The sequence below is a fragment of the Marmota marmota genome, unplaced genomic scaffold (genome assembly GCF_001458135.2).
Source record: "Marmota marmota marmota unplaced genomic scaffold, marMar, whole genome shotgun sequence".
In the NCBI taxonomy this organism is placed as follows: Eukaryota; Metazoa; Chordata; class Mammalia; order Rodentia; family Sciuridae; genus Marmota; species Marmota marmota.
This window is the reverse complement of record NW_025999982.1, coordinates 26459600-26479481: the sequence shown is the minus strand read 5'-3', so window position 1 is coordinate 26479481 and position 19882 is coordinate 26459600. Positions and strand designations below refer to the sequence as shown.

Below are 19882 nucleotides of genomic sequence, written 5' to 3'. Positions count from 1 at the left end.
CAACATATCAAGATCCCCATCTCTTAAAAAAAAAAAAAAAATGAAACTAGAAGAATATAGCAGAAACAATTAGAAGAACACAGAACAAAAAATCTTCATTACTGCGTATTCTATACTGAATTTATCTCTCTATATTTTTCCCTAATGATGGAAAAATATAGGTTTTCATAATCAAACACATATTTATAGATATTCTTACATGTCTGTTTTCTCTTCGTCTCCAAGCAGCTAACTCTTTAGAAGCTAGTTCTTCTGGACTCATTCTTATAAGATGGTCAGGAGTTACTTCTCCTTTCAATACTTTTTTAAACAGTATCTGAATGGATTTGAAAATGTAAAGAAAAAGAGAGAGAAACATTTTTTTTAAAGAGAAGCTGCTGTATATAAGCTTGTAATAAATAAAGATATAATGTTGAAAATTCATTTACAAATACTTAATGATTTCTATGTTACATATTACACAAAGTTAAACAAAAAGTTTATACTGTAAGGCAGTGAAATATACATTTAATATAAAAATCAACACAGTGGAGAAGCATATATAGAGGGACCATTATAGACCTATTCAAAAATTGTATTAAGTCTATCCAGGGACATATTCTGTCATAACAACCAATCCATAGTATAGAAGGGAACTACCTAAAAGAGCTTTACTCAATATCGTCCATATTTTAAATGTTTAAATTCTGATAGTATCGGATGGGACACAGCGTAAAGAATCAAATTTAAGAAAAAAATCTAAAGGAAGTCAGTCTTTATTTAATTACTAAGGAAAAGCTAGATTATTCAAGAAATATCTGGGGCTGGGGTTATGGCTCAGTGGTAGAACACTTGCCTCGCATGTGTGAGGCACTGGGTTCAATCCTCAGCACCATGTAAAAAAAAAAATTAACAAAATAAAGTTATTGTGTCTGTCTACAACTAAAAATAAAAAATTAAAAATTAGAGAAATATCTGATTTCTCCTGGGCAATAATAGCAGATTGCATAATGTAGACTTTAAGTACAGTTTGAGAAAATGCTTAAATCACATATAGTTATCCCTCAGTATCTGCAGGGGGAATGGTTCCAGGACTTCCCATGGACACCAAAATCCTCAGATGTTTTAGTCCCTTATAAAGAATGATGTACTATTTGCATGTCACCTATGTACCTGCTTGCACACATGTCATGTGACATGTCACAACATCTCAGTCAACAATGGGCTGCATGTGTGATGGTGGACACAAGATTATATCATTTAATGACAAACAAGATGTCATTAACTGTCTTCATTTGTGTAAATATGCTCTTTGAAGTTTACACAATGGTTCAATTCACAATGTTAAATTTTTCAAAAAGCAGCCCTGTTGTTAAGGGATGCATAACTATAATTTAGACCATCTCTAGGATTACTTATAATATCTAATACAATGTAAGTGCCATGTACATCATTACTAAACTCTTATTTAGAGGACATAAATTAGAAAAATAAGTCTGTACATGTTTAGTACAGAGTCAATTTTTTCCTTTTAAAAAAAAATTTTTTTAGTATTTTTTGACCTGCTAATGGTTCAATCAGTGGATCAGAATGCAAGGATATTGAAGGTTGACTGTACTGCAGTAAATATCCTTATAGAAATTTATATCACATATGTTCAAACTTTTACATAAGAAGGTCACATTTAATTAATATTCCATTACCTAGAGTCATCTGTAACACAATTACTGCTAAACTTAGGTAAATGTAACACAAAAGAGATCAATCATGTTTAGAACTTTGAAAATGTTCACTGGCATCACTTCTGCTTAGTATACTCACCACAGGTATACCTTTGACACTGACACACACAGGTTTGAGCTTTCCCTAAGTCTCAAATAAGAAATCTCAAGAAAACACAAGATTCAACAAATGTTACTCCACTGATAAAGATATTTAGAACTAAAGTTATGTTGAATTTGGTAAAAATGGTTTAGTTTTTTTTTAACACACATTCTTATTGTGTTTCACTGGAATTATTTTGGGGTTTTGCTGGAAGCCATCTATATATGAACCGTACTTGAACTAAAACGATGTTGAACCCATTAGGCAGGAAAGCCTGGTGTTGGGAACTCCCAGCAGGAATCCTGCTGGTTTGAGAACACCTGGTTCATGTGGCTTCCTACCTAGCTCCATCACAAGTTCAGCACAGCACCAGAGATGGAGTGACCCACTGGAGCCACACATAGCCTCTCAAAGATTAATGTGGCTTACCAAAATGCCAATCAACCTGTTTACTGTAAGACCCCTGCCACACTGAGAAGTACCCAACTAAGACTCATGCAACCTTATCCCTGCCTTTGATGTACTCCCCCTTAAATAAAGAATCAGAGTCTTTGTTCAGTTGTTCAATTCCAGTTCCTATCAGGACTGTAAGATCTATCAGATGCTCCACTTTTTATATCTAATCTCTGGCTCTATCTTTATTTCTTACCAATTATTTCAGAATTTATTTCCCAGACGGCTCACACCTTCTGAGCAGGAATCTACCCAGGCAGGGTGTTGCTCACCCTGCAATAGGGTTTTTGTTTGTTTTTTATTTTTTTAAATTTATATATGACAGTGGAATTCATTACAATTCTTATTACACATACAGAGCACAATTTTTCATATCTCTGGTTGTATACACAGTATATTCATACCAATTCTTGTCTTCATACCTATACTTTGGATGATAATGATCATCACATTCCACCATCATTAATAATCCCATGTTCCTTCTCTTCCCCTCCAACCCCTCTGCCCTATCTAGAGTTTGTGCTCCCTCTCCCTATCCCAGTATAAATCAGCTTCTTTATATCAAAGAAGACATTGGCATTTGTTTTTTTGGGGATTGGCTAACTTCACTTAACGTTATCTTCTCTAACTCCATCCATTTATCCAAATGCAATAGGGTTGTTTTTTTGGTTTTTCTTTTTTGTTTTTCCTTTTCTGAGATCAATTCTATGTTGCCCAGTACAACTCTGAAATCCTGGGCTCAAGCAATCCTCTTGCCTTGACTCCTGAGAAGTTGTGTCTACCAGCATGCACCACTATAACCAGCTTTATTTTCTTGTTGTTTTATCTTTTTTAAATCTAAATACTATTTATGTTTTTAAGGTGTGCGGCTCTATTTTCAGATTTAAATCAAAAGTAATAATACAGTGTTATGAAATTTAGCTTAACAGAGTTTTCTGAAGAATACATATTAAAGAATTTTTAATAGTTTCATTTATGCAAGGAAAATTCACATAAACCAAAGTAAGACATGTAGTATTTTAACATACTGATTATATAACACTAAGTACTCAGTACTATGAAAAATTCATAAAGCAGTAGCATGAACACTATTATAGTTGTATGTTGTAAGCTGGGGATACTGCTCAGTAGCAGAGTGTCTGCTTAACATGCATAAAGTCCCGGGTTCCATCCCCACAACAACAAAAATTAAAACAAACAAACAAAAAAATCCACATGTTCTAAACTAAGAGATAATTCTATAATCTCACTTCAATTAATAAATTATAGATCTACTATAGTACAATCTCAGATACTATGTATTCAGAAGAGTTGGAAGCATAAATATTCATAGGTATGAGCAAAACACACTTACATTGTTTTTAGGATCTTTCAGATTAAACATCAAACTTCTATATTTGTTCTTATATTTAGCATCTGTGTCCCGAAAAAAAGAGAAAAGCTCTTTTTCAATTTTTGTGGCAACTTTTGCTGCTTTTTCCTCTGGTACCTTCAAATTTGAGTCTGTAAGTCTTAAAAATTAGAATAATTTAATTATTTTTCAAATATATGAAGCATATATTATGAAATATTCTGTAATAACAATGTGTGTTACCTTTTCATAAGAATATCTTTAAGAGAATGTCTGACACTTTGTCTGATCTGATCTGCAGAAGGCTTGGAAGTTGAAGCAGCAGGAGGATGCACATTAGGCATTCCTTTTTCAACTTTCTTCTTCTTTACCTCTTGCTTCTCATGAGTACCTAATTTAAACAAATACCAAAACTTTAAATTATTTGTAAAAAACACATTTTCCTTTATAATGGATAATGTAAATTTATAATCAAAATTGACTAGTTAAAAGTCACTATTTTAGAAACAAGAACTCAAAGTCCATATTGAAATATTCCTGACACTGAAATTATAATTAAAATTACAGTGATTAAAAAGGTGGCCCTAAAACTATATATACTCTTTTCCCAATTTAAATAATGATTTTTCAAAGCTAGTTACTTTTCATGTGTATGTATTAATTAGCTTTTAAAAAGCTATTTTGAAATTTTGACCTGAACTTATTAGGTTAGCGTATAATTAAGTGACCCTACCTAATATCACAAAACTAGTCAATTTCTTGTTCTACTTGTATTTGATATTATTAATTTGAATATTAAGGTCTGCAATTGGTTTCTCTACATCCTCATCAACACTTGTTATCTTCAGTCTTGCATACTGGGTGGTATCTCACTGTGGTTTTGATTTCTATTTCCCTGATTCGTGATGCTAACCATTTTTCCGATCCAGTAAAGGCATGGCCTCAATTTCCCACCGTCAAATTTTATTAGGTAGTACAACACTATTACCACTCCTTTACCTACTACTACCTTTATTCTATCTTTTTAAATATCTTTATCAGGGGATGGGATTAGGACATAACTTTCCTATACTCGAAGTACACAACCAATGAAATTCCACATCATGTACAACCACAAGAATGGGATCCTAAATAGGATAAGTTATACTCCATGTATGTATAATATGCCAAAATACTGTCATGTGTATCTAAAAGGAACAAAATAAAAATATCTCTATCAGGAAACCACAACTCTGCTGAAAGCCAACTTTCATCTTTTACCCAAGCAGGTTACAAACATCTAAAAGTAACTGGAGAAAAATATGCACTATTATTTCCAGATCTCATTTTAAACCCATAATCATAAATATTGAGTAATTTGAGCTTCCACCCTAATCTTATCATATTTTCCCAGCAATTTTTTTCCCATTTTCCGAGACATCTATTTCACACTCTTTTACTGAATCTTCTCTAACTAACAAGATTTGATCACTTCATATTTCACTAACAAAAGAGAAAAATGTCATCTTACAAATCTTCCCATCATCAAATCAATCTATCGGTCTTCTCTCATAACACAAACCATGTTCCCTACTATAAACTGAGCATCTCTAATCAAAACATCCAAAACCTGAAAATTTTGAGCTTTATACTAAAATTTTTTCAGATTTTGGCAAGAGCAGTAAGACAAAGAGAAAGAAAGAGCATCCAAATAAGAAAGGAGGTAGTCAAATTATCCCTGTTTGCAAAAGACAAGATTTTATACATAGAAAAACATAAAGACTCCACTAAAAAACTAAAACAATAAATAAATTTACTAAACTTGCAGGATACAAAAATCAATATACAAAAGTCATTAGCATTTTTATGTGCTAATAATGAAATTACTGAGAAATTATTAAGACAGCAATACCATTCCCAAGAACCATAAATAAATAAATAAATAGCATCTAGGAATACATTTAATCAATAAAAATGGGTAATCCCTACAATGAAATTTATAAAATGCTGGGTGAAAGAAACTGAAGACACACATACACATACAGACACACAAAAGGAAAGACCTTCCATGTTCATGGACCAGAAGAAATGGAGTATTGCTAACATGTCCATATTCTTCCAAACAATCTACCAATTCAATGCAATGCTTATTGAAATTATCAACAACATTCTCCACAAAAGTAGGAAAAACCACTCCTAAAATTTGTATGGAACCACAAATCATCCTAATTAGCCAAAGCAATTCTGAGCAGAAAGTTCAAAACAGAAGGCCTTATGATACTGACTTCAAAATATACAACATGAGTAATAGTAACCAATAACAGCATGGTTCTTGCATAGAAACAGATACATAGTCCAGTCCAACAAAACATATAATGTTCTGTGAACCCCCACCCCGCCCCGGCAAATTTACCTATTTACAACCAATTGATTTTGAACAAAGGCAGCAAGAAAAGTTTCTTCAATAAATGAGTGTTAGGAAAACTAGAAAACAAACATGTCATAAAGTATCCTCTAGAAAAAAAATTCCTTGATCCCACATCCACCTCTAGCTATATATAAGGGTAAATACATAATACAATATATATAATATAATGATAAACATATATATAATATATAATAAATATAAATATATGATATTTAAGAGACTATCATATATCATTTATATTTCCTTAAGTAGCAAAACACCTTGAAAAAGTTATATGTAATAAATATCTGCAGATCCTCACCTTTGCATTCTTTCACAAACTACTGGGTTTTCCCCTTACTGCTCCATTGAAACCATTCTCATCAATGATCTCTATTTTACTAAATCATAGGTTTAACAGTATGTGTTCATCTTATTAGATGTCCAGACAGCATATGACAATTCAGTATTTCCTGCCTCCTGAAACTTCATCTGTCCTCAAGTCACCACGGTCTCTCAATTGTCCTATTTCCTAAAAGGACATCTCTCAGTCTCTTTTGCTGGATTCTCTCCTCCTAGCCTCTTCCTAACTTCCATAACAACTATGTACTGATCAATCCCAAATTTATATACTGATCCCCAAAGGCTTCTGTCAGCTCCAGACTTTTCAAAGTTTTAATGGCCAAAATATAACTTTTCAATTTTCTTCCCCATGTTAGCATTGTCCTCATCTCAGTAAACAATGCCAACACTTTATTCAATCATCCTCTAAGACTTTCTTTTCTTCATCAGCAAGTTCTGTCTACTCTATTGTAAAATATATCTTAATTTGACCATTTTTCCCTATTTCCATTATACATCTGCTACAAGCTACCATCATTTATTTCACAAGATACTGCTACAGATTCCTAACTGGTATATGATTTTTCTTGTACCCTCCTACAATCCAATATTCACAGATCAATGAGATTGACTTATCATTGCCTTATACAAAACCCTCTAAAGGCTTCCCATAACATTCAGAACAAAATATAAACCCTTCTCATGGTCCCACAATACATAATTTTCTATAACCTCATCTTTGACTAATATTCTATACTGCATGCATTACCTTCAAATGACTGCATGTTGACTTTCTTACTCCTCAAATACAAAGCTTGTTACTGCCTCAAAGATTTCACTTACTGTGTCCCTTACTTACTGATCTCTCCAAAAACTCTATACATTTCCTCAAATCTACAAGTTACCTCTTTCATTCTATCTAAAACAAAAGTTCCCTGCACTCTCCCTGATTGTGGCTCTCTATCCCACTACTATACTTTTTCTTCACAGGCTTTAAGATAACACTCTCTTCTTACTTGTCAACTTATTTTCTGCTTCTCCAACTAGTATCCAAGTGCCATGAAGGCAGGGGGCCTTAAGTTCCCAGATCTCAGAGTAATACTTTTGAATTACAAATAAGGCCAACCATATAAACTATCACTACTGCTATTAAAATATCAAATTTTAAAAAATCCCCTATTTATTGTGTACAAAATAAAACAAATAAATTGGCATATAATAATTTATTTTAATAACACTACCTGATTTTGAAGCTTTTTCACCTGTGCAAATAACAGTTGTAGACTCTTTTGGCATTTTCTCATTTTTTTCTTCTGAAGATCTCCGCGGTAAAACTGGTTGTCCCATCTTTCGAAGAGGAGCTAGCTGCCATTTTTTAACTTCATTATCTCTACAGTCTGATGAATTTTTGCTTTCACCAGACTCCTGGAAAAATAGCACTTAATTCATTAAAATGAATACCACTAAATAATCTTTAAACAGGAAACAAGCCTCAATAGTATATGGATAAAAAAAATTCAACCTAATTGGTATTACTACCTCTTAAGAACAAACATTTTGGCCAGGTGTGGTGGTGCATGCCTGTAATCCCAGTGGCTCAAGAGGCTGAGGTAGGAGGACTGAGAGATCAAAGCCAGCCTCAGCAAAAGCAAGGCACTAAACAAGTCACTGAGATCCTGTCTCTAAATAAAATACAAAATAGGGCGAGGATGTGGCTCAGTAGTCGAGTGCCCCTGAGTTCAACCCTCAGTACCTGCCCCCCACCAAAAAGAACACATATTTTATGACAGGTACAGTGAAGCATGCCTGTAATCCTAGCAACATGGAAGGCTAAAGAAGGAGGATGATAAGTTTGAGGCCAGCCTCAACAACTTAGAGAGGTCTGGTTTCAAAATAAATAAAAAAACAAAAAGAGGGCAGGGTGTGTAACTCAAGGGTAAAGTGTCCCTAAGTTCAATCTCCAGCATCCAAAAAAATAAATAAATATATAGATACATATATATATAGATAGATAGATATTTAAAGATGTACAAAAAATAAGCCTTATTGGTAAAAAAAAGATTTGCTTTCATTCAAAATCCATTTGTTACACACCTATTTTTTGCAAAACACAATAGCCTATAAAAGAAGGGAGAAAAGGGCAAGAGATTATGTTCCCAATAATGTTAACAGAAAGAAAATCAGGCATAAGGTAAAAAAGAGTTCTTAGCTAGCTTAGATATGCAAAAAGAAATTGTGGAGAAACAAGCATTTCATTTTTCACTATATTTCTAAAGCAAATGAAGTCACACTTGCCTACGTAAGTGTATCAACTGAGTTCTCAGTATGCCTACTGACAATTTTAAATCCCAGGGGCAAAATAAACCATCCTTGCTTCTCTGGTTCTAATTATAACCCACAAAGAATTACTAATGAAACTGAATTCTGAGATCCTTGGTAGAAATTAATCACATCAAACCTATGTGCTTGAAAGACAGAAAAATGCTGTGCATTGACAAACATGATCGTAAGTTTATAAGAGCATATATATAAAAAAATTATTTTCTCTAGAATGGGAATATTCTAATTTTTTATTTACTTGAATTTTTTTGTTTGTTTTGCTTTTGTTTTTTACCCCTCCAACTACACTTCCTTGACAACAACACATTTTGATATGTTATATGCCTAAATCTGATAGTACCATGCCATACAACAGAAACTCAATAAATGGCTCAACATAAAAATTTAGGGATAGGAAGTGACATTTGAAATGCAGATTCCAGGGCTGGGGATGTGGCTCAAGCGGTAGCGTGCTCGCCTGGCATGCGTGAGGCCCAGGTTCGATCCTCAGCACCACATACAAACAAAGATGTTGTGTCCGCCGAGAACTAAAAAATATATATTAAAAAAAACATTCTCTCTCTGAAATGCAGATTCCATAAACTAACATCAGACATGTTCAAAGATTCAATAGGTCACCATCAACATAAAAAAAAAAAGAAAGAAAGAAAGCAATGATCACTTGGATGGTACATACGTTTACAAAATCAGACTAACCTCATTTCCTTTTTGGACACAGATACTGGAATAGAGGCTATATACAAGAGGTGATAATTAAGAAACTTTCCAAAGACATATGCTATAAACTGTTTAATGGAGCTCCCAGGTCTATATTATAAATTATTTTGATGCTGACCAAACTAATAAATAGAAAATATCAGAAGGACAGAATCTGATTCTCAAAAAGTAGGACAGATAATGTTGGATTCTGCAAGGTTTTGAAAACTGGTACTTAATCCAGATTTGTTTCATAAGTAGTGTCTGAAAGAACTTGAGTTTATAAATCAGGGGAAAATAAGGGGAAGATTCTGGAGAAACAATCATGTACTTGAATCTATTATCTTCCATATTGTATTGTAGAAAGATTAGTCATTGGGGATGCAAATTTCAGCTCAAACTGAAGTATTTTCTAACAAGTGGAGCTGTTTAAAATGAAGATGTAGTCCCTTGCAAGGCTTTTCAAATAGAAACTGGACTTTCACTTAGAATTGTAAAAAATATTAACAAAGCAGAATGGTTGGACTAAAAGGTCCCTAGGTTCCTTCCAACTCTAAAATTCATGCTATCTTTTAGATTATCATACTTGTCTATTCTTATGTATTTGTTGCTACTATTTCCTTCTCTGAAGTATTCTATAACAAATTAAGGATTTAAAAAATCAAAGGTAATGAAAAGACAAGAAAATTCAATGAGATAAAATATTGTATCCTTTATATTGCTCCTGTTAAGCATCTTGAAATTTTCTTTTTTTAAATATTCATTTTTTAATTGTAGTTGTACACAATACCTTTATTTTACTTATTTATTTTTATGTGGTGCTGAGGATCGAACCCAGGGCCTCCATTTGCTAGGCGAGCACTCTACTGCTGAGCCACAACCCCAGCCCCAAGCATCTTGAAATTTCTATTAGAAAACTATTTCAGAAGGTCTAGCGACTCAGGAGGCTGAGACAGAGGATGGCATGGTTCAAGGTGAGCCTCAGCCTGGTTTAATCCCCAGTACCAAAAACAAAGAACAAAGACAACAACAACAAAAAAAAAAAAACAGAAGAAAAGAAACACTTCAGAAAATAGTTAAAAATATAAGATCAGGGAAAACTGACCAACCTTTTAGGAGAAAAATAATGAGGTGAGAGTTCCAAGCAAATATGGGGCTGGGGGCGGGGATGAAAACTAAAAGTTATTTTAAAAGTAATTTTTTCCTTACAGGAAAAACAATAGAAAAAAAATCTTCCAACTTGAAAATAATAATGCCAAATACTTAAAAAATTGACATTTATGGTCTAAAAAGCTTTTTTAAAAACTTGGCAAGCACAATTTATACTTACAAATCACAAGATCACACAAGCATCCTAACAGACAATTCTGTTCAATTCTAAATGTCAAATTATAATGTACATATTAAAGTCTTCAAATTTTGACTTAATCAAAGAGTTTTTATCATCTCAAAATTTATTAAGTAAATATTTTACTGTTTTATTCAAATTGAAAGGCTCTGAAATGCCTTTAAAAAAAAATGCAGCCTCTACAGAAATAGCACAGAGAACCATGAGAAATAAGGCTTGCATATTCTGAAGATGCCACCATCTGGTTTCACCATGATTATCCAAATATTCTTAAATAAATTTCATTTTTAAGAAAACATAAATTTAAAACTGTACACCAGAAAAACTCAAACCTTGAAATTTCAAAATTCTCACGGTTGGTTCACACAAAATTCTTAAAATAACAAAATGTACCAATAAAAAGCTCACCCGTTTTAAAATTTTGACCTTGTGCTTCACTGTATCATCTATGTATTTGGTTTTGTCATTTGTTGTCATATGCTTTGATAACCCAAGCTTTTCACATTCCATTGTTTTATCTTCACTATGGACTTCAACTGTAGCTTGGTTTTCCAAAATATCTGGGTCTAATATCTCAGTCTTTTTATCTTCTTCAGCACAACATTTTACACACACATATTCTTTGTCTTCCTCTCCCATTTGTTGTGCTTGGGAAAGACTTAACCCAACACAATCACCATGAAACCAGTCATCACATCTCCCACAGCCAACCATAAACCTGGAAAAAAAAAAAAAAAGCAAAAAACAACAAAAATTGTGATTTTTTAAAAAAATCAATGTCAAAAGTGAGACTAAATTAAATGTTCAATATTTGATTTTCTGATATTTTGCATGTTTTCACCTTTACCCATTCCATTAGTTCAACATGGAGCAAATTTCAAAGAACATGATGAAAATGGAATTTCTAAAACTTCAAATTATTTCCTCTGGCATGAGAAAATATTAGAGTGGGGAGGACACAAACAACACGCCATCACGAATAAAAACAAAGGACAACAGATCTGTCCATAAAGAGTGCCACATAGAACAAATTACAGAATCAATTAATTTCTCCAGAGGAAAGTGATTTCTGTGATAATTTCATCATAATCCATTCAAGTTACAGCTATAGTCTTTGAAATCATGCATAAAATTGGGGAAGAATTGTTTATCCAAATTATTTTAAGTGAAAAGGAAAAAAACAGCAACAAAAATGTAAGTAAAAACATAAGGGGTCTCTAAAACTGTTTATTAACCAGTATCACTTAAGCTCAAAATATGCTTTCATTGCGTAAGATTCAGCTGAAAAATGTTTATAAACTTTTGGGTGAGAAAGATATTCCTACTAATGCCCAAGTGCTTTAGATAAAAAACTTGTTTTCCAAAGGATTAGTATGCAACCTTGACATGAAGGTAATAACATTCAGATTCTATCTTAATTCCATTCTTCTGGTCAGTCTTTCCCTGTACTGCACTTTAGTAGCAAATGCACTAAACAATAAATCACTAATCACACTACCAGTAAGTCTAAAGACATGAGATTCATCATTCCAAAAATGTTTTTTTCCTCAATTATAATTTTAATTACTTTAGAATAAATTGGCAAATCAGATATGTAAACAGCAATGTAAGAGAGACATTATCTCCTTTACATACTTTTTAATCTGTTAGGAAAACTACAAAGCTCACTTCAAATATTCATGTTTTAACATTTTCCTTCTTCCTTCTTCAGGCTAGCAATTCATGGTATGTTTTAAAGACTTCTATCTTCTTTAATCATTTAAGGACTTGTCTAGTCTACTGATTTTGACACCACTGCAATCACCAAGTGCCAAAATTCTTTTAGAACTTTTAGTCTGTAGGGCACATTAGGGCACACCTGTGATCCCAGCAACTTGAGAAGTTGACACAGGAGGATCACAAGTTTGGTACCAGCCTAGGCAACTTTGTAAGAACGTGTCTTTTTAAAGTTTTTTGAAAGGGCTGGAGATGTAGCTCAGTGGTAGAGTGCCTCTGTGCTCAATTCCCTGTAGTGGGAGGCAGATAGAGGCAGACTTGTAGTCCAATAGGAAGGAGAAATTGTAAAGGCAATACACTGGATTGTAAAGTCAACCTGCTCTAAATAGAGCAGGTTGGAGATCCTGTTTAACACTGAAAATACAAAAATTAAAATCTTTAACTATACATCCTCACAAGGTGTTTTAAAAGTCACACCAAATACCTCATTCCTCCATAGCAGCACTTGCTTTTCTCCTGACTCATGTGCCTTTGCCAACTACTTCTGTGCCTTGACTTCTTCATATCTATGTTTATCATTCTTAACCTTCATTGGTTATGGCTGTGCTACTTTTATCAGGTTAAGTCCTCATCTTTCCAATGATGCATTTGGTTTGAAAAATTTAAAAAACACGTTTTGGATTCACAAGACATGAAAAAAATTTCAAACAATGGAATATTTGTTTCTAAGACAGAAATAGAAGATCTCTAGATAACAGAGGTGATGTCTAGATTTGAAATCCTTGATGGCTTCATATGTTTCAGTGATAAAGATATTCCAGCCAAAGGGGAAAAAAAGGTTTTAATAATACAGGTGCTTCAATATGTCTTCATTTCAAGTTGCAAAGTTAAAAGCATTATTTCTGAAAGCAACTAATATGAACAGATTTGAAATACTTAAGGAAAGCTAATGGTGATGTCTCTTTACTTCCACAAAGCTGGTTTATGATTTCTTCAAACGAAGTCTGAAATGATTTCAATAAGACACGACTTGAAAACCTGGACTATGCTTTTGTGCCAAATCCTATTCTAAATGTCAAATTATAAAACACATAGTATTTTCAAATTTTTATTTAACTTAACCAGAGAAGAAAAAGTTATGATCATAAAATTTTCAAGTAATTATTTCACTGTGCCTTACTTCAAATTTATTTTGGACATATCTCAAACTTAAGAGGCTCCGAAAAGCTAACCTCTAGTGCCATCTACAGATGATATCTTAATAGTTTAGGTTTTATGTTAAAAACATGCAGTTAATCAAGGGAAAAAAAATGATGTTGGTAAAAAGAATTTCCACAGGGGAAAATGAAATGCACTTTAAATGGAACTAATTCTCCAAAAATGTAAATAGTGACTATTTTAAAATCTAAAACTTAGAAGTACCATGAACTTTTTAAGCTATACTTTTAAAAATGGATGATTTTTCATACACATACACACATAAGGAGTTTATTTTCTTCCCTTTCCGGGTTACTGTACTTTAAAGACACGAGGAAGGGGGATGACACAGTAGGGGTGCACAGTACAGCAAGAGGTGAAGTAGCTAATAATTACTCTCCCATTATTTTGCCCTGTCCCTGCATTTCTGGTTACTCAGAAGAGAAATTAAGGAAAATATTGTACCATAGATGCTACGGTAATCAATATTGATCTAAAATCACTGTGTAGGATTTAGCTCTGGATCATTTAACTGAACCAAATTAGTATAAATTAGTTAAGAATCATTTTGGCATGAGCCAAAACACATTCTTAGAAAATTTTCAAGTTTCTTCAAAGTAAACTACAGAAGCAATAATGAGAACTTCTACTCTTAACAAATTTATGTCACAAATCATTAACACTTTTATGTGTTATAAGATGGGCCTTCAGCTCTGAATAATTTTTAGTGTCAGCCTAGCCCATGTTACTGTAGAGTATATTTGTACTCACTATTCTAAGATAAAAGAATTCTATTTCACATAAACATTAAATCATTTGTTATTACAACTATCTAATATGGAGGGGAAAATATGTCTATAAATATTTTGTCTACAAAATTCTGAGAAAAATCAGAATCATTAGTTCTAGAAAAGAATTACCTTCTCAGAAATAAGTTTTCTTATTTGAACGTAAATCTATGAATACATTTTACTAAGAAGATTTTTTTTCCATTTTTAAAAACTTTATCCAATATACTAATCTATAACGAGGGCCATGAAAGTACAATGCAAATTAAAGATACAAGCATCTTTTGAAGAATTAAGGAAGTAGAAACCACAAGGTATTTAAGACTTTGTTCTTTCAAAATGCTAACTAGCTGATGTTAAAAAATTCAAAAGTTGCATTTATTGAAAAACGAAGCGTTAAATAGTTTTTAAAACAACATTCTTTTGGTTTTAGGCTGAATTAGGAAGAAGCAGCAAAAAACCTTACACAGCATCTTAAAGAGTTAATACCTACTGTCTTTATGATAAATGTAGAAGTTGCTTATCACATCTGGCTATGCCATGAATCTCTCTACTACAAAATATAATTTCCAGCTGGATGCACATATCAGGAGGTTAATACCAAATGCAGTGTGTGTAAAATGCTGAAGTTAAAATAGTCTTTACAGAAGCAATGTCACAAGGGCTAACAATGTCAGATCTGTGTATTAACAAATAACTTTCAGTGTAGCTAATACGTGACATCAAAGAGGACTAAAATTATTTCTATACATTTTCCCTTAAATAAGTTCATATTATTACATGTGGATTAAAATAGGAAAATTACTACGTGAAATGTACATTTTGAGTAAATGCAATATAATAAAGCAGAGAAGGCTAGTTGATATGTAAAGAAAAAAGCAATCACTTAGTCTTCTTTATTCACAAGACTGAAGAATTCTGTAAAGCTCCTTCCAAAACTGATTGTTTCCAATGTTTTTTTTATATATTATCTAGGTCAATTACACAGGGTGAACCCAAAATTCCTATACATCTAACATTCTGATTCATTTTCCAACTGGAGGAAAGATACTCTAGACAATGTAGAGTAGATCTCAAAGGTGGCATTAAGTTTAAAAAAAAATTCTTTAATAGAACTAACACTTATCTTCATCTTATGAAAATAACTGTTGATGTTGATGAAGTATTAAAAAGCCTGGACAAACTCATGAAGACTGGGTCATTAGAACAAAAGTTTATCTATTAAAAAGCTACAATAGAAGGCCTGGGGTTACAGCTCAGTGGTTGAACGCTTGCCTGGCATGCGTGAGGCACTAGGTTTGATCCTCAGCACCATATAAAAAAATAAATAAAATAAAGATATGCTTAAAAAAAATAAAGCTACATTATAATGTACTTAAACACAGCTTCCAACTCTATGCCCATGTTTCACTTAAGGCTTCTATTCCATTTCTCTGACCATATGTCAAGGTGATGATTTTTAGAAGATTTTAGCAGACACAAAAGAGCTGGCTTTTATTAAAAGGCTACTTAAAAGCACCATCTAACTCTTAATTCTTAAGTCTAAAAATAGTAGGCTCATTTTGAAATATCAGAATAAGGTGTTTTATATAAAAAAACTATAAAGACCATAAAAGTAGGGACAAATGTAGCACTGTATTCAAAAAAATCACAATGTGAAAAAACTGGAAAATATTGTTATGAAATAACCCCAGATGCTGAAAATAAGCCTTGTACTGATCATAAATCATAAATGAAGAAACTCTTTGACATAAAACTTATTTTTTAGAGAACCCCAACTCTTCCCCTCTTCCACTCTCCTAACAACTCCGCCCCATCAAAATAATGTATTACAATATACTTTACTAAAATTGTCCCTCTCCAAATTTAGTTTCATTTTTATTTAGTCTGACAGTGCTAGGAAAAGTCACCCTAATATTAACTTTCATGAATAAAGATAACATAATAATGTACAAGTTATAATTTCCTTTTATCGTATCAGTGTTGACAGAAGTTCCAACAGCAATGTGAACACTTGATCAGGACAATCTTGTAGCTGCAAATTCCACTTCATCTTGTTTTCCTTTTCTTAAAAAAGCCAGTAAATAAAAAAATGTATTGGAGTGGGAAGGCAGTGTCATAAAACTATTAATGGAATTCTAAAAAAGAATAATGAAAAGTAATGCTAAATAAACTAAAATTTTGAAAGACTAGAACTCACAAAAAATTACTGTAATCACTACAACATTCCAAAAAGAAATACATGTTCTCACTCTATTTCATGTTACATACAAAATTCACTGTGTAATTTAACAGTTGTTTCAGCTATCAAATTTCATTCCAAAGTCAAGTTTGACAGTTTTGAGGTAATAGTATTAAGTCTTTAATGTGCATTATTTAAAAAAAAAAAAAAAACTTCAAAAGAAAATTAAATTTCCATTATGACCTTCATACTTTATTACTAGTTCTTCTCAAGCCAAATAGAATGATATATAACTTACAGTCCCCAAGGCAGTGTAACAATTTTCGGATAAGCCAAAGTTTTCAGTATCTTTTTCAGATGTAATTACTAAATTACACTCTCTCTCACTGGTTACAATATAACATTTCTGTATATATCAGCTATTGGTCAGATTATGCTTTTAAAAATGTTCTGGGATGATATATTTGTAATTTCAGTGGCTCCATCTTTCTATCATTTATCCAGGATTGATGAGGGGTTTTTTGGTTTTTGCAAAAGTCTTTGTATATTAAATAATTTCTGTATATATAAAAAAATTCTCACACTAATCCCACCCGCCACAAAACCAATTTCTCTTCAATGTATACATCACTCATACACACACACACACACCTGTTGCCATGTGGTTTTTTGCAAAACCCACACTGCTTGCTGGGAGTCCATACATATTTGCTTTCAAATGAAGAATTATGATCTGAGCCTTCTTTTTTTACGGTAGCTATGTTGTCTGGAATGAATAATGGTGGTTCATCCAAAGAAAAACTTCTGCTGCTTCTTCTCTGGCGAGGTTGTAGGTTTTTCTCAGGTTTTTTTAGTTTCAGTTTATCATCCTCCTTAGAATGCTCAAGGCCTGGGTGTTCAAGCTCTTCTTTTACATGACTAGTGATTTTCACTCCTGATACCTGCTGCTGAGGTTTATGGCACTGTTTCTGGCTGGAATGTAGTAAGTGTCCAGTTTGTGCAGGATGATGAGGTTCTTTAGAGCAACTAGGGTGACCAGGAAGAGGCTTATCACTCAAAGAATGAGTTAAAGATTTGGAAGTTTGCACTACATTTTGATCCTGTGATGTTTTTCTCAACACAGAATGAGCTTGGCTTTTCATAGATTTAGCCCCAGAATTATAACTCTGAGTCTTTGCATCCTTATCAATTTGTTTTTTTCTCACTTTGACTGGTCTATGAAAATTTTGCTGAGATTCTGGTTCATCGGCATTTCGTTTCACACTTTTAACATTAACTTTAGTCTTGTTATGCACTACTTCATGCTTTGCTGCAACAGTTTTCCTTGGAGTATCTGTGGTCATGTTTTGCTTAGAATGAGTTACAGGTTTTGTGTGTTTGGATTTTGTGTTTTTTGACTCTAAGCAAGATACACTACTTGACTGGCTGCTCCTATCATTCTGAAGGTTTGCTGTATCATGAGGCTCCATTTTAATATTTTCAGTAATATCCAACAGCTTTGAATTTTGGTCAGGCACATCACAAATAGTATTTTCTAAAATATTAGTTTCTGGTTCAAAAGGACTAGTATCAACCACCTCTGAATTTGATTTATTAAACTCAGTGGTCTTTAGCTGAATATCATTAGACTCTGTGTCTTCACAAGAACCTAATGGTTCCACTTTAGTTCTTTGAAGGGAATTCTCAGCTTCATCAACAATATCCATGGTATTCTTCAATTCCAAATTACATTCAGTCACTTTATCCACTGAACTAGGCAAATCTACAAGGTTCTTCTCTGTCTTATTTGTATCTATACAAGCAGTATCACCAGACATACCAGAAGAAGATTCAGGTTCCTCAATAATTTGGTCATCCTCATGAGATAATTTTGCTACCACCTTTGATTCTTGTTCAAGTTTTCCCTTTGCCCTCCTTTCTTCAACAGTCTCATCCATTTTACCTGAAATGGAATCATTCTGTTCATCATCTTCTTTACCTGAAAACTGAAACAATGGGCTACTAACAGTCTTAATTTTACCTTCCATCAGAGCTTCATTTTTCTTTTCTTCAATACTAACACAAGTCTCTGAAAGAAGTGGACTATTTAATTCATGAGATGGCACATTTGCTTCTCCCTGATTATTATATTTATGCTTGGAATCTAATCCATCTTCTTCCTTCATTTCAAGACAAGATGACACTGAAGAATGAGCTGAAGACACTGATATTTCTGGTACCACTTCAATCTGTCCAATGTGTCTGCTGCTCCTTCTATTCTCCTTATGATACTCAGGTTTTAGTGATGTACAAACTTCTTCTTTAATCTGACATTTATCTGGTTGTTTCACCCCTGCTTTAGGGGTAGATACAGTCTTCCCAGATGCTTTTTTTGTGCTACTTAAAGGTGCTGCATTTGAACGCTTGGCAATAGTGCTTTGTCGCAAACTTCTTACTTGTTCTATCACAAGGAAAAAAATAAATAAAAATAACTTAGCTATTTTGCCATGTGTTTTTATCTCAGTACAATTTATATAATAATATATCACTTCTTTATTCTGAGCTCTAAAACTTATATGAACATTTTAATAAAAATGCTCATATATACATTAACATATATATCAACTCTATCAAAGTTCTTTGAATTCTGGTGGGGTTAAAAAAAAAAAAAGCAACTATACAACTCAGACTAATACTATAACCTAATACAAGAAACATTTTCATCAGGTTTCTCTTCCATAAGAAGTATTAAGTAAAAATAAATGAGCTTCCTTTACATTAATGCCCAAAGAAAGCCATCATACATTTTAAATACTAAACATTTCCAAACATATAAAACTGAATAAATTCAAACACTAATAAAATCCAAACTAAAACCATCTATCACAAATAGGATCTACATGAGTCGAGATAAAACCTCAAAAAGTCTAATTCCTTTCTTCAATGTATTTACCTTACATCACAATTTAACATTCAAGCTATTCCTAACTAAGAGTATATGCCAGAGTACAATACACAGATTACCAGAAAATTAAAATTTAAAATATCTAAACCAAGTAAATGTATCAAAATGAAAATGTAAAAAGTCTGAGCTTTTCCTCTTTTCTTATCCTGATAAATCCTCCAGGAGAAACAAAGTGAAAAGAACTGATTAACTCAGTAAGTAGAAAGACTCATAAATTAAAATTCAAAATACAAAGCTATTTCCAAGACTGCATATCCTATACTTCTAAACCAATTCCAGATGAACAATACCATTTTTAAAAGCTCTCTTTCAAAACAAAATCCTACTATACCCCAA

The 19882-nt window shown here is 32.7% G+C and overlaps 1 protein-coding gene across 6 annotated transcripts in view; it reads right to left on the bottom strand.

The window, feature by feature from the left end:
- Positions 1 to 19882, bottom strand: part of Phf3 (PHD finger protein 3) — an 87647-nt gene that overhangs the window by 15138 nt on the left and 52627 nt on the right. For 5 of the 6 annotated variants that reach the window (XM_015487892.2, XM_015487893.2, XM_048805608.1 and 2 more), the window contains 6 exons: positions 17254 to 19042; positions 11128 to 11437; positions 7577 to 7760; positions 3851 to 3998; positions 3611 to 3767; positions 200 to 316 (listed from right to left, as the gene is read on the bottom strand). In XM_015487892.2, coding sequence (XP_015343378.1) covers positions 200 to 316; positions 3611 to 3767; positions 3851 to 3998; positions 7577 to 7760; positions 11128 to 11437; positions 17254 to 19042 — 2705 coding nt within the window. The remainder of the gene's footprint in view (positions 1 to 199; positions 317 to 3610; positions 3768 to 3850; positions 3999 to 7576; positions 7761 to 11127; positions 11438 to 17253; positions 19043 to 19882) is intronic. The other variant, XM_048805609.1, reaches the window with a different exon arrangement.